A 15145-nucleotide genomic window follows, 5' to 3' on the forward strand; every position below is an offset into this window, starting at 1 on the left:
GATTGTCTACAATAATAACTTAGAGCCCGCTCTAGCAATTAAAATAAACAATCATAGAAAAAATAAGCACAAGAGAACAAACATATTCATCATATAAATTGAAAAGAAAAGGTAAAATAAATCTCACAGTTCTTGAAATCCAAAGGTTTCCGTGTCCTTGCAACCAAGAAAAAGTGTTTAGCCTTGCATGTTTGTTGAAAAACTAATAAAAAAGAAGGAATAATGCATGATTTAGGGTTTCTTAGAGGAAGGGGGCGTTTTTCTCTTCTTGGCTGGCTGCTCCCCTTCTTTTTTCTCATTCTTTTTATATCCTAGGAAACCCTAGTCTCCATTTTACAAAATAGTCCTCCCTAAAGTAGACTGTTTACATTTAAGTACTTCAATAACTATTTTCCTAAAAAATAAGAAATAGCCTTGCATGAAATCTTCAAGCTTTGATTTAGAGGAGCTAAATTGCTGAAATAAAAACTTGGATATCGGTTTAGATGCTTCGGAACGTAATTTGGACTCGTTTCTTCACGAAACCTGTTTGCTGGCAGAATTCAGTTGTCATCTTTGAAAATTCATATCTCCCTCATATGAAATCTTTTTTCTCTGAAATTTAGAGCGTTTATAGGCTTTTGAGTCAGTAATCCAAAATAATTGAGTTTGCATCAATTGGACTTCTACAGCTCCAGATATTCAAGTCATAATGGTCGAAGGTCAACATTGGCAGATTGCGAGATTTGACTTTGAAAGCTGCGATTTCCATGCTCTTCCTTATTTTATTTTCTTTCCTTAGATTTCCAGAAAGGTATGGATGTTAGCTTTTTAATGCCACTAGAATCACTTCATTTCGACCTCTAGAGCTCACGCTCTGCACAAAATATCGACTGAAGGTCAAATCTGTCAATTATCTCCAATTTACTCATTTTTGCATCTTTCATCCAAAAGTGCCTTCAAAACATAAAACAAAAAATATCAAGGTATTTTATATATAAAACATAGACAAAATACTAGTTAAATATGGGTGAAACTATCAAATAATATGGTTGCATCAATTATTGATCCACCTAAGGATCAATTAATCAGTGCGCAACCAAACTGCTGCTTCAGGATTTGTTTGCAACACACCATTCTCACCAATGATTGTTGACACTAGACAGGAAACCTCATTCTTCACATAACCAAGAAGACCATAACCATGCAAGATGGGAATGACTTGGGCTTTCCATAAAAGATAGTTGTTTGAGGCTAGTTTAATGGAGATATCAGGTAAGTGTGTTTTCAGAAGTGAAATCTCAAAGGAAGGGCCAGGGGACACAATTTGAAATAAGGAAGAAGATGTCATTGGGGTAGAAGACTTTGATACCATGTAGAAAATACTAACTTGTTTTTCTATGCATTGTTTTTATCTTTAAATAGGGGATTGATGCAGGAGGGATTCTTGCCATATATATACATTATTTCCATGATTTGTATGCAGAGATTATGGAAACATAATGAATGACAAATATTGAGAAGATCATGATTGTTTGAGAGTGTGGTTACGATTGCTTTTTAAAGTGCTTTTCATTCAGAAATGTATTAAAATAATATATATTTTTTATTTTTTAAGAATTATTTTTGACATCAGTACATCAAAATGATCTAAAAATACAAAAAAAAATTAATTTGAAGTAAAAAAAATAAAAATAAAATTTAATTTTTTTTTAAAATGCTTTTGAAACGTGAAAATAAACATGAAAATAATCAACGTGGAGAAGATAGTTGATTAAAAGCATTCTTGCTGACTAATTAGTTGTGCCCGTCCTGTGCCCTGATAAAAATCTCCAAAATTCGTCCTTTCCAAGCTATGGCCAAAAGGAGATTTTAGGTAACAACTCCACGACTTACAATTGAGTGTCTCCAAAGTGAAGGGATTCATTCGCAGGTGCAAAAAGTCAAAAAGCTATTTCAATTAAATCTGGTAGACACTAACCAATGATCATCTTTGTCATGAGTTTGGTTGCTTCATCACCAATTTTCTCTACCACATGGGATTCTCAAGATAGACAGCGATTCCCCCCACAAAAGTGTTCTCTTGAAAGCATCCATGCCGGAAAACAGGAAGAACAGAAAGGACTCTACGCATGATTGCACCTAACCAACTTCCTTTGGTTCCAGAAGGGAAGGACTGGCTGGCTGCACATATATATATATATATTCATTCCACTAATCACTCGAGACAGCGATAGCAGTAAGTAGCCAGACACACGCAATTGACAGAGACATGCAGTAAGAATATGTGGCTACTTAACCTAATTTCGACGAGACTACTTATATAATCCTCCATTCCTGTAAACCAAACGTCAAGGGATGCACATGCGAGTTAAGTGATTGAAATCAATTGTGACAGTACTGTACGTTTATGATTAATCAAGTGAAAATAGAGCACAATCATCCGAATTTGCTGGCTTATTTTGATCACTACAAGGGTTAATGCTTTTCTCAGAATGACACGAAATCATCAATGATGGAAATAGTCCCCTGTGGATCTCTCTCTTTCTCAGGTACTGTTTACACCATTTTCGAGCATATTATATATATGGGAAGATTTCAGCACTTACTCCGAGCTCAAAATTAGTCACACTCTCCTTCCATATGAAGTATCACGCACGCTAGAAAAAAACCCCAAGAAGATTCAATACTATTATTATTTATATATAATCTTTTCAATAATTTGTGAATGCGATATCTTAACCACTTAAAGACTTAATTAATTTACATTCTAAACATATGTAAAGTATAGAGAGTTAGGTCTCGTGTACATTTCCAAGCATTGAAAGGAAGAGATAGTGATATCTATCCTTTGTTTGTTTTTTACGGAAAATATTTTTTATAAAATAATTTTTTTAAATCATAATTATAAAAACTATCACAATACCAAACACACTTATAACTTTAGTGTTTTGAGTGCACCATGGTTTTTCAGCGTTTAATAACAAAAAAAACAATAACTTGTGGTTTGCGGAAAAAAAAAACATTGGATATGAGTCTTGTTTTCCTAGATTTACACGATAGCTTGTTTAAACAAAATACATATTTAAATTAACTATTAAAAATAATTTTAGTATTTGGAATGCACCATTGTTTCTTAGCGTTTAATAACAAAAATAATAATAATAATAATAACATGTGGCTATAAAAAAAAAACCATTGGATTTCAGCTTTTTTTTACAAGGTTTACACGATAACTTGTTTAAATCAAATACATATTAAAATCAACGCTATAAATCCAAGGGTGGTTGTATACCGTGGGAGACAACTAGAATTATTTTATTTATTTTATTTTATTTGATTTGGAAAGACTAATTAGTTTATTAATTGTAGAGATGGAAGATATTAAAATAGAATAAAAAAAAATGAAAGAACACATAATTATTTATGGCGCGCGCACAGGTATTCCCTCGAAGCACACAAAAACTACAATACTCCCTTGCCCACTCAACACCATGTTGATTGTTGACATGTCTTATCCACTCTAACAAGCTTCTTATTTTTTTATGCCTTCAGCTTTCCTCGCTAATTGATCAAATTCTGTGAGTCGACTCAGTTGTCGGTTGAAAAATGTGCTTCTGCGTATAAACATTGCTGTTTTGATTAAAAAAATAAAAAAACTAATTTCCTGATTTCTTGAAATAATCATGTGTTTGGTGATTTGGTACCAAATATAAATATAAATTTTTTTAGAAATGATTTTGTTAAATTCTTATTGATTCTAGCCCCGCAATCATTATTCATGTTTGTTATAATTACATGCTGAGGTTTATGTTAAAATTATTTTTTATATCAGTAAATTAATTATGATTAGAAAATATAAAAAAATAATTTTAAATGAAAAAATTTAATTTCTTATGAAATTTTATTTAGATTGCAATTCCAAACATAGTCTATAATCCGTCTCATCTTCTTTTTCTCTTTTTATCCACGTTTAAATCTCTTCTTTGTAAATAAGAAAAATACATAATAATTCATATTGTTCTTATCCTCTTAATTCTAATTTAACAAATAAATGGAATTTCTTAGAACACTTTGGTCTTACAAGTAAACGAGCTATGCAAACACATAACTAGCTAGGCCATTAGGAATTAAAAGAGTGATTAAATTCAGTAAATCTTGAATATTGTATTTAATGTAATAATCACCCTTTTATTTGTGTTAAATGGTGTGCGAGCTAGTACGTACGTAGCACCACAGCAAATCAATTTGCATTATACCTTTCAAAGCTGAAATCCAAGGACGGAATTTTAATTATAATTTTAAGAACATGCAAGAAACATTACCTAATCACGAAAAGAGAAGTTTGTCACTACAGTCAACCACTATGTCCCTTTCAACTGCCCATAATTTCATGCAATTTGGACAATCTTCCTCGAGCTAACAGAATATATGCGTGAGGTGCAGTAGTTTTCAAATCTACATAATAAATATTAAGCCTCAACTTCTTCCTATTGACATTCGTAATGCCTTCAAAATCTTGCTTCGCCACATCCATTCTGGAACAATAGAGTGCTTGACAACTGGGTTTAGAAGCTTAATACGCACAACTTCTTCTTTGAGCAAAGATTTTAAATCTTGTTCATCGCCATATACGCGTATACAGAAGAATGTGCTAGAGATGCTTGGAAGGTCTTGCTTAGGTTAGCGAAAATGATTTACGATTCTGTGCTTGGTCGAAGCTTTAGCAAGCAAGAGCAGAAGAAGTTGGGATACTGGGCATTCGTTGCTTGCTTGTTCATTGCATTGAGTTTCTTCACCAACTTTAAGCCCTTCTTGGGCCCTCTATCAGTTTGTAAGTCATTCATTATTCAGTCTGATATATACACTTGGTGCTATCCCTCTTTAACCTATATGGATCTTGCAGTGAATTTGAGGTTATCAATGGGAGAAGATGAGAAGCTTCATCTTTTTAGTGATACAGACAGCTCTTTGCTGATAGCCAACGGTAAGCTTTGATCCACAAAAATGTTCTGGAGCTAGGAACTAGCTAGCTCAATTCGGTTGTGTCAGCGACGTGCTGCTATGTAATCCAAATAAAATTTATAATATATCTAACATTTTTGTTTACATAATTATTATTTTTGTTATATTTAGTCTATGTCAATTAATGTTGATTTCTGATGATGCAGAAACTGTAGGCAGCAGCAGTTCAACTGCCAATGATACAAGCAGCTCGCATGAAGAAGCAGAAATAATGAGTACATTAATTGTCAATGATACAGACAGCTCTCATGGAGAATCAGAAATTCGGGGTAAATTTTTCTTTTACGTATTTTCTTTTGAGAAAATCAGCTATATATATATATATATATATTACTTAAGTCCATTTAATTGATTTTTGAAGATGCAGAAATTATAATGAATAGTACCTCAATTGACAATGCTACAAGCAGATCTCAGGAGGTATTTAAGGGTAAGTTTTTCTATTTTTTAAGAGAAAAATAAAATAAATGAGCTAGTAAAAGATCACCTCAGTTGGTCAACCTGAGTTTAATCTCAAGCAAGTTACATTGCATCCAACTTAGAATACTTTTTTTCTTGATTTTAATGCAGAAAGTCATACACAGAACATGAAAACCAATGATACAAGCAACTCCCCACCGTTAGTCAAAGGTGTGTTTCCATCAATTTTTACAAGAAAAAAGAAAAAGAAAATTAACACAGTGATAATTAATTATGTCAAGACAGCGGTTAGCTATGCAATGATGAGCTCAAGAAAGTTAGTGTATTCTTACATGAGTTATTTAATGTTGCAGAAAATGATATTTACATGGTCAACAATACAAACAGCTCTCTTCCAAAAGCAACAGGTGAGCACTTAGGATCATTTCTTAGAAATAAATTTCTAATTGATTTAAAAAAATCTGAATCATTGAGGATGTGAACAGAGTCAACCAACATCACATGATGAAAGCTCATAACTCCCTGACTTAATTCTGATAATGTTGATTAATTTTTGAAGATGCAGATGTTGTAACAAAGAACAACACAATCGAGCCTCTATGCACTCTCATGGGTAGATCAGATTTCTGCGAGATTAAAGGGGACATCAGGATTGATGGAAAATCCTCCACTGTTTTTATAGTCTCATCTGAAACTGACATCCTGACAGCAGAGAATACTTCATGGAGTATTAGGCCTTACGCGCGAAAAGGTGACCAAGCTGCAATGGGTGCGGTTAGGGAATGGACAGTAAAACTTGTGACCGGTGCCTCAGATATCCCTCAATGCACTCAAAATCATAGTGTTCCGGCAATCCTTTTTTCGGCTGGAGGATATGCAGGAAACCATTTTCATGCCTTCACTGACGTAATTCTTCCTCTGTTCTTGACATCTAGACCCTACAATGGAGAAGTACAGTTTCTTATTACCAACGGTAGGCCTGCGTGGATTTCCAAGTTCGAAACAATAATGAAAGCGCTGTCTAGATATCAGCTGATCAGCATTGATAAAAGCCAAGATATACATTGCTACGATAGCATGACCGTCGGCCTCAAACGTCGAACCAACAAGGAGCTCAGTATTGATCCTGATCCTTCAAGTTCTCCATATTCCATGAAGGACTTCAGGAAGTTTCTAAGAAGTTCCTACTCTTTAAAGAAAACAAGGGCAACTAAAATCAGGAACGGTTCAAAGAAAAGGCCAAGGCTTCTAATCATTTCGAGGAAGAGATCGCGAGCTTTTACAAATGTTGGTGAAATAGTTACCATGGCTAAAAGATTGGGATACAGGGTAGTCGTAGCGGAACCTGATGCAGACGTATCAGGATTTGCACAGATTATTAATTCCTGTGATGTGGTGATGGGAGTTCATGGTGCTGGTCTAACCAACATTGTTTTCCTTCCTGAAAATGCAGTGCTAGTCCAAGTAATTCCCTTCGGGGGAACAGAATGGCTGTCAAGAACTTACTTCGAAGAGCCTGCAAAGGGGATGAACATAAGGTATTTGGACTACAAAATCAGATTAGAAGAGAGCACTTTGATACAGCAATACCCAGCAGACCATGTAGTTTTGAGGGATCCCTCTGCAATTTGGAAACAGGGCTGGTCTGCAGTTGAGTCAATATATTTACGTCAGCAAAATGTAACCCTAAATGTGAATAGGTTTAGACCCACTCTGGTAAAAGCTTTAGACCTTCTGCATCAGTGAATATGCTTCATTTTTTTCAGGATACAGAGTCTTCTTTGCCTCGTTGCCTCAGTTTTCAAATTATATATATTCAGTTCTTACAGCAGTCTTCTTCTTTTTCTTTTCTTTTTTTAACAAAAAGGAGATTCCAACTCCAGGTTTAGAAAAAAAGATTTGATCCATGTATAAATAATGGTTTGTAGCATCACTAAACTTGTACAGGTAGCATTGCTCATTATAATATCTCGTTTTTTTCCCTCTCTCTCTCTCTCTCTCGAATTATTGGTAATGATTCTGACTATATAGAAAACAATTATGTGATTTATTTTGAATTACTCTATTTACTAAAGGCTCATGACACAAACGAGAAAAACACTCAGAATAAGCAAAACATTAAGTAATAAGCTAAAATCACCCACACACCCAACGACAACAGTAAACTATAATGCATTTCTTTTTTTTTTTCAATTTTTTTTTTTCAAAATTACTTTCTTTTTTTTCCAACTTTTCCTCTTTTTTTTGTTTATTTTTTTTAAAATTATCTTTGTCGATTTTATTTTTTTAATATTGAGTTGATTAAAAATTTTGCTTTGTAATTTTTTTTCCTTTAAAATACTGTGGATTACTATGGTGTTTTCCCACATGATTTTTCTTTTTTATTTTTTTATTTTTCAAAATTATTTTTGTTGATTTTATTTTTTTAATATTGAGGTGATTGAGAATTTAGTTTTGTAATTTTTTAAAAAAGTTTGTTGATTGCTACGGTGTTTCTCCGCATGGTTTTTTGTTTTTGTTTTTGTTTTTTGATGATTTTCTCCGAAATTATCTTTTTCGATTTTATTTTTTAATATTGAGCTGGTTAAAAATTACAATTATAATATGTAAGAAAAGCACTGTAAATTTCCTCGTAAATTACTGTGAATTGCCATAGTGTTTTTTCCCACATAGTTTTTTTCCGGTGTCTTTTGTGTTTTCTTTTTTTGTAATATTTTTTTCAAAATTATCTTTGTCGATTTTATTTTTTTAATATTAAGCTAGTTAGAATTTAACTTTGTAATAAAGCTTAATCATGTGAAGAAAACATTGTAACTTTCCTCACAAAACACTGTGGATTGCTAGAGTGTCTCTCAACATGGTTTTTTTTTTCGTATGATTTTTTCAAAATTATCTTTGTCAATTTTATTTTTTTAATATTGAGCTGGTTGAGAATTACAATTACAAGTTATTACAAATAAGGCTAAATCATGTGGAGAAGCACTGTAGGTTTCATCACAAAACACTGTGAATTGTTACAGTGTTTCCAACATGGTTTTTTTTCCTGTTTGTTTTTGTATTTTTTTTAAAAAACATTTCTAAAATTTTCTCTGACGATTTTATTTTTTTAATATTGAGTTTATTGAGAATTTAGCTTTGTAATTTTATTTTCTTTAAAACACTGTTAATTGTTGTAGTGTTTTCCCATATGATTTTTTTTTAATATTATCTTTGTTGATTTTTTTTTAATTTTGAGTTGGTTAAGAATTATAATTACAATAAAACTAAATCATATGGGGAAAGCGTTGTAGTTTTTCTCACAAAACACTGTGAATTGCTACAATATTTGTCTAAATGGTTTTTTTTATGATTTTTTCTAAAATTGTCCTTGTTGATTTTATTGGAGAAAGCATTGTAGTTTTCCTCACAAAACATTATCAATTGCTACAACGTTTTTTCTCATGGTTTTTTTCCTTCCAAAATTATCTTTGTTGGTATTTTTTTAATATTAAGTTGTTAGAGAATTTAGCTTTGTAATGTTTTTTGCTTTTTATTAACAGAAAATCTAAATCATGTGGCGAAAGCACTGTATCTTTCCTCACAAAACACTGTGGATTGCTACAAATTATTTTGTTCAGTCTCTAAGTTTTTGATCACCAACACAACTTCTTTTTTTGTCATGAAATATTGACTCCATCATATCTTTAGTTTTTATTACTTATCTAGCGCTGGTTCACAATTATAACACTATCAAGTACATTTGTTTTATAAGCTCGCAGCAACGCGCGGGCATGCCATCTTGTAACTATGTTAAATAGGATCGACCCGTAAACAAACTTAATTTTAAATTTTATTATTAAATTTTTTTTTTCAAGTAATCTATCTCTCGAATAAGTTTATAACTTCATTACCAAACCTAAAAATCAACCTTGATAAACTAGAAAATCCAAAAATAAAGAGGAAAATAATAAAACTAACCTAAACAGCCTTTCTAACCTCATTTGAAGGCTTTCCAGGCCTCAACTGGTTACATCGAGTTAATCCCCATGAAACTAGGTTTGTAAAATTTTTTAATTAAATTTAAAAGTGATCAGATTAAAAGTTATGAATCTTTTCATTAAATATATTATTATGCATAATCTAAGCCTCTTCTTAGACTTAGCCAGCCTTGTACATTAATCCATAAATATTCTTACATGATTATCCATGTAACCTAATTATGAGAGATTCATAGTGGAACCATTACATCACTCTACAATGACGTTAATACCCTTCTAATAATATCTAAAAAAAAAAAAAAAAATTTAATCTGTTTGGATCTGACCCAAATAACCAGAATTGTTTTAGCCTATATGACTGGGATTTTCATCCCAACACTGACCCGATCTGACCAATCTTGCCCTAATATATTCTTATATGTATTTTTTAGGTTCCTATAAGCCATGCATACAAATTCTTCAAGTGAAGAATTTTTCAGTGCACCCACAACTTTTTCTACGTCGAGTATGCACCGTCTTTTTACTCCATTAATATTGCTTATCACCAACATTTTTTTTATCTATATCATGCATGGCACCAATCATGGCATTGCACAATAACTAACATAGCCAGCATGATTAGCTAATTGCCGCTCATCAATTTCTCCTTCAATAATACTCTCTTTCTTCATTAAAAAAAAATCAAGACCTTGATGTATAAATATACTTGGTTATCATACAAAATCCAATTTTTGTCTTAGCCACACAAAGATAACCAATCATCCAGTGATGCATGTCACACGAGTTCTAGCCACACAAAAGCCAAAGCATTGATAGCCATATAAAGCATAGTTTTGAAATTCAGCCCGGCCCGGCCCGGCGGGTCGACCCGAAACTGGAATCGGGTCGGGTTTAAAAAAAATAGAGGAAGTCAAAACCCAGCATGACCCAGCTGACCCGGCAAGACCTGGTCAAAAACTCGGTTGCAACCCGTTGACTTTTGTTTTTTTTTTTACTAAAACGACGTCATTTTGATTTTTTAAAAAATTAGAATTGACTCGGGCGACCCGATGACCTGGTCAAAACCTGGAACCTGGGCCTTGGGCCGGGTCAGCCATCGGGCCAGGTTTAAAAACTTTGATATAGAGATATTCATAGTCATTGAAAGTCCGGCCTACAAACTAGGACTATTAACAACCATGGCCATGCCATGCAAGCGAAACACAATCTACACCTAAATACGTATTTTCAATAATTTTATTTTATTTTTATTTTATGTTCTTAGATTTATTAATTTAAGCATTAGATTGTCTTATATTTTTATAAGAGATTGGTTTTTCAAGAACAACACAAACTAAATAAAGGTATGCATTCAAGCCACCATCAGCCCATGATAAAGCCATGAAAAGTCTATATTTTATTTGAATGTTTTTCATGACTTCATCAATTACGTCGTTTATGAGAAATTAAACAAAAGTTAGTAGATTCCTTCTCACTCATCATATTTTTCCATGCCTGACAAAACTTCAGGGTAAGAGAGAGTAACTAATCTTTCTATCACAAAAACACTAGCTTCTTCAACTCTGTCTCTCATGAAGTGCATGTGCTCAATAATAATGCTCTAGCTATACAAGAATACTTTTGCACTCTTCCATTCCATTAACAGGAAATACAACAAACAACTCATTTGCATACATAAATTATTGGTTAAACCCAAGCGTATTGGATCTAAAATTTATCAGACCTATATTATCTTGGGTTTAGGTCACTTATCAGACCTATATTATTTTGGGTTTAACTAATAACTAAACTTAAAAGTATTGGACATGGAAACTTGTCAAACTCATGTTATTTTAGATTCAGTTAACGGTTGAATCCATATGTATTGGGTTTGGCAATCTATCAGGCCCATGTAATCCTAAGCTATAAATTATTAAGTCAAAAACACTAACTCATCATTGGAAAATTTTTTATCCTCCTATATCTGTTAACTTCATTAAATTCTATATATGTTAACTTCATTAAATTCTTCTTATACTTTTGGTTTTCCTTCATTAACAGAATATGTTAGCTAAAAAATCTCGGGGTCTATATTATAAAAGAAAAAAAAAACAACAATTTTATTGTCTTGGATGGTGAAAACATAGGGAAACACTTTGTAGTATTTTTCATGCATTTAACTTATAAATAGGAAGTTTTTTTCGATTGTCATTGTTAAAGAACCATCTCAACTCAAAAGCTTAAGTTGTTTAGGTGAGGTCCCATGATATGATTTATATTATTCTCTAACACACCCCTTCAAGTGAAAGCCTTTTGGGCTAGAAACTTGCACATGCTCATTTTACCTTGTGCTTAATTTTTATCAAATAAATAAGGATGGTGAGATTCGAACTCGTGACCACTTGGTCATCAAGGCTCTGATACCATGTCAAAAAATAATCTCAACCCATTAACTTAAACTATTTAGGTGAGATCCTATAATATGATTTATATTATTATCTAACAGTCATCAGGTATATTTTTATTCTGGTTTGTACCTTAATCAAAATTAATTTTTCTTTCCAAATGATTTTAAAGACACAACTTATAAATCTACATAGTGCGTTCTGGAGAATGAAAAAAAAAATCAATAGATAAAATAAACTTTCTTAACCATCGGATCTGCCCTTTGAGAGTAGCAATTTTAAATTTCAAATCGTACATGGATACCCTTTACATCTTTTTCCATAGGAACTATATACATAGGAAAGCTCGGGTCGGACCATAATATGTTGTGTGTTTAAATTACCTTGTTTAATAAACAAATATTCCAATCTAAAAATGAAAGGAAGACACTTATTCTAAAAAAATAAAAAATAAATAAAAAAACATGTTTGGTCTATAGCAGAAATGAATCTTATATATATGTATCACTGTAATTTTAGAGAGAGAGAAAAAATAGAGGTGACAAGTGTTGGGCTTGTGCCGAACACACTGTCATCAACTGGGGCCAAGGTTGTACATGTCTTGCGCCTTGGAAGCAGCTGCTGCTGTCATCGACTTGGGTTTGGCTTCTGCCTAACACACTATCCAAGGATATTACCATATGCTTGAGCTGTGTTTCATATACAGTGATATGAAACACAGCTCAAGCATATTCAAAGATTGGAGTGCAATGCTAGGCACTCTAGCACAATCAGCCTTTTCTTGTCTTGTGTTTTTTTCTTATGCAAAATTTTGCTGCCTTGAAGTTAAATATCACTTTGAAAGGGCATTACAGACGTAGTATCCAATTTTGGAAAATCATGCAAACTCTTGGCCCTTACCACGAATCCAAACCCAACTGTTTATTCGAACAAAAATAGAGCTTCCACTTTTTGTCAATTTGCACCTTTAAAGCTTACAATAGTCTCCTATCTCCTCGATTCATCAAAAACCAAAAAGAAAATCTCCTCTCTCAAAGAATGGTTCCAAAATCCACAAAGAAAGCCGCAATTTTGCTACTCTGTATCGATCGATTCAATGTCTACTTGCTTCAAAATCACAGAACTACATGAATGCAAGCGTTTCAACTTTCCAAAATACTATGTGAATTTCTTTGTTACTTTCTTCCAGATCCAGCTATAAAACACAGTGTATTCCAATTTGGGAAAGAAAGACATGCCCTCTATAATCAAGTTCATTGTCCAACTTCGTGTTTTCATAGCACTAGAAATTCAACATCAGAGTGGGTGGAACTGTATCAGTAGCTCTCAAGGGAAATGCATTGTTTGGAACAAATTCTGTAACTGGCGAGCAGAGGGGCTTTATATAAGCTACATCTGTTACAGAATTGACTCGTGTCAGTGAAACAAAAGGTCGATGATACATTCCAACCGAGAAACAATTGGTTGATCCATTTCGTCGAGGGGTCATCATTAAAGGAGGAGTTGGATACAGACAAACTGTTGTTACTTACAAGGTCATTTGAAGTTGGTGCTGATAAAACTGCAACATTAGAAAGCATTCTCAACCTTCTTCAGGTTAACAAGTTCTCAGAAACATTTTGCCTTTGTAAAGAGTACTGAAAGAATTCTAAAACATTTAACTTTGAAAATTCTTTTGAGGATGCAGGAAACAGCATTGAACCATGTATGGATATCTGGACTGCTAGGTGATGGTTTTGGTGCCACGCATGGCATGGTAAGCAATAACCTCGCAAGGGTTGTAACAAGGATGCAAGTTCGAGTTGATGAATATCCAGTTTGTAAGCCCAGTCACTTGTGTGAAAGAAAATTATTGATGCGTTGAACCACCAAGGTGTAGTCACATTTTTGGTGAGTTGAGGAAGTGGATGCTTGAGAAGCTTAATGGTTTTTGTAGGGGTGGAGTAATGGAGGTTGACACATGGGTAGGGGCATCAGGTAAAAATGGAATCAGGCGAGACTGGCTTATCAGAAGTGATGCCACCGGAGAAGTCTTAGCTCGGGCTACAAGGTATTTCTCTGAACATCCTCATCCTTTCTTTCATGGTTCTCTTGGTTCCTCTAATAAGGTGTTGCAAATGTTGTGCAGAACTTGGGCGATGATGAACCAACAAACTAGACGACTATCAAAGATGCCAGAAGCAATCAGAGCGGAGATTTCACCTGGGTTTATAGAATAGAAAACTTTTCAAGAAGAAATTCCTGAAAGATCAACAAGCTAAACACGAATGCCAAATTTACAAACAGCAACGTGAAGGTGATCTTCTATAATAGTGCTTTCTATATCAATAACAGACTTTGGCTGGACCAACAAAAAAAATATTATTTTTGTGATCATACTTGTATAATTTCACGATCAAAAGAACATTAGATGCACAATCAACCAACAGAAATGGTGATAATTTTTACCTCAATCCAGGCGCAGAAATATGCTGACAACTTTGCCTGGTGTCCCTGTAACCCGAGAGAAGTGATTTGGATATGAATCACCATGTGAACAATGTTTAGTGTACGTAAATTGAATGCTGGATGTAAACACATATAACTTCCCTGGCTAACCATTCTCATTACAAAATTTGGATAGCCAAACAAGAGAATTCTAGTGTCTCACTTCCTAAACGGACCATCCCTCAGAAGTTTTTGGAGACCTACCAGCTAACCAGGATAGCTTTCGAGTGTAGAAGAGAATGTGGCAGTTGTTCAGACGTGGTTCAATCACTATGTGAACCTGAAGAAGAGTGTTCTGAAGAAAGACATCAAGACAGTAATAACGTTGACAATGGAGATTCACTAGCATCACTTTTGTTTCAGGACCGTAACCACAGCAAGTCATTAAAAAACATACACCCATCTTCTACAGATTAAAGGAGAAAAGGAGAGTGATGAGATTGTTCGGGGTGAACTGTGTGGAAAAGAAAGCTCTAAACTATGCAATTGATACCTAGTGAGCTCCAGCAAAGCGCGAGGCTATATGTAGTCGCAACTACCAACACAGCAACATTTTTGCAGACAAGAGTGTTGAGACTTCTACTACAGCCTCGAGCAATCAAGTATATGATATAGTCACATACATAAGGGCAGGCCTGGCTTGCTCTCTTAGTTTCGTTCATTGGCTATTTGTCCTGTAATAGCCAAGAATGGTTGCTTTAATTGAATTCATTATCAGGTGTCAACGTGACTGCAACTTAGCATGATTTAATTTTTTAAAATGAATGGCACAGGTATTAAGATATAACAAATCCACGTATCATTCTATTCTTAACATTTTAATTTGAAAAGTGGAAATTTTATCCCTTAATTAGCACGAAACAAAACTATTCC

General features: G+C 33.6%; 1 protein-coding gene and 1 long non-coding RNA gene across 6 annotated transcripts; both read left to right on the plus strand.

Annotated features, from left to right (window-relative positions):
* Positions 1-4418: 4418 nt before the first annotated feature.
* Positions 4419-7407, plus strand: LOC7453896 (beta-1,2-xylosyltransferase XYXT1). Of its 5 annotated transcripts, none has more exons than XM_052447435.1 (7): positions 4419-4813; positions 4886-4966; positions 5160-5273; positions 5372-5434; positions 5575-5634; positions 5778-5831; positions 5984-7407. In XM_052447435.1, the coding sequence occupies exons 1-7, from the start codon at positions 4672-4674 to the stop codon at positions 7168-7170; spliced, it is 1701 nt and encodes a 566-aa protein (XP_052303395.1). In that variant the 5' UTR covers positions 4419-4671; the 3' UTR covers positions 7171-7407. The 5 variants fall into 5 exon arrangements, with proteins under 5 accessions (XP_052303395.1, XP_024442138.2, XP_052303394.1 ...); XM_024586370.2 differs by having other exon boundaries at positions 4420-4813; positions 5151-5273; positions 5366-5434; positions 5990-7407; XM_052447434.1 differs by having other exon boundaries at positions 4420-4813; positions 5366-5434.
* Positions 7408-12464: 5057 nt separating this feature from the next.
* On the plus strand, positions 12465-14930 carry LOC112324346 (uncharacterized). The gene is made up of 3 exons (XR_002978153.2): positions 12465-13381; positions 13473-13835; positions 13914-14930. It is a non-coding gene; the product is annotated as an uncharacterized LOC112324346 (long non-coding RNA).
* Positions 14931-15145: the final 215 nt, after the last annotated feature.

Source organism: Populus trichocarpa, chromosome 15 (genome assembly GCF_000002775.5).
Source record: "Populus trichocarpa isolate Nisqually-1 chromosome 15, P.trichocarpa_v4.1, whole genome shotgun sequence".
In the NCBI taxonomy this organism is placed as follows: Eukaryota; Viridiplantae; Streptophyta; class Magnoliopsida; order Malpighiales; family Salicaceae; genus Populus; species Populus trichocarpa.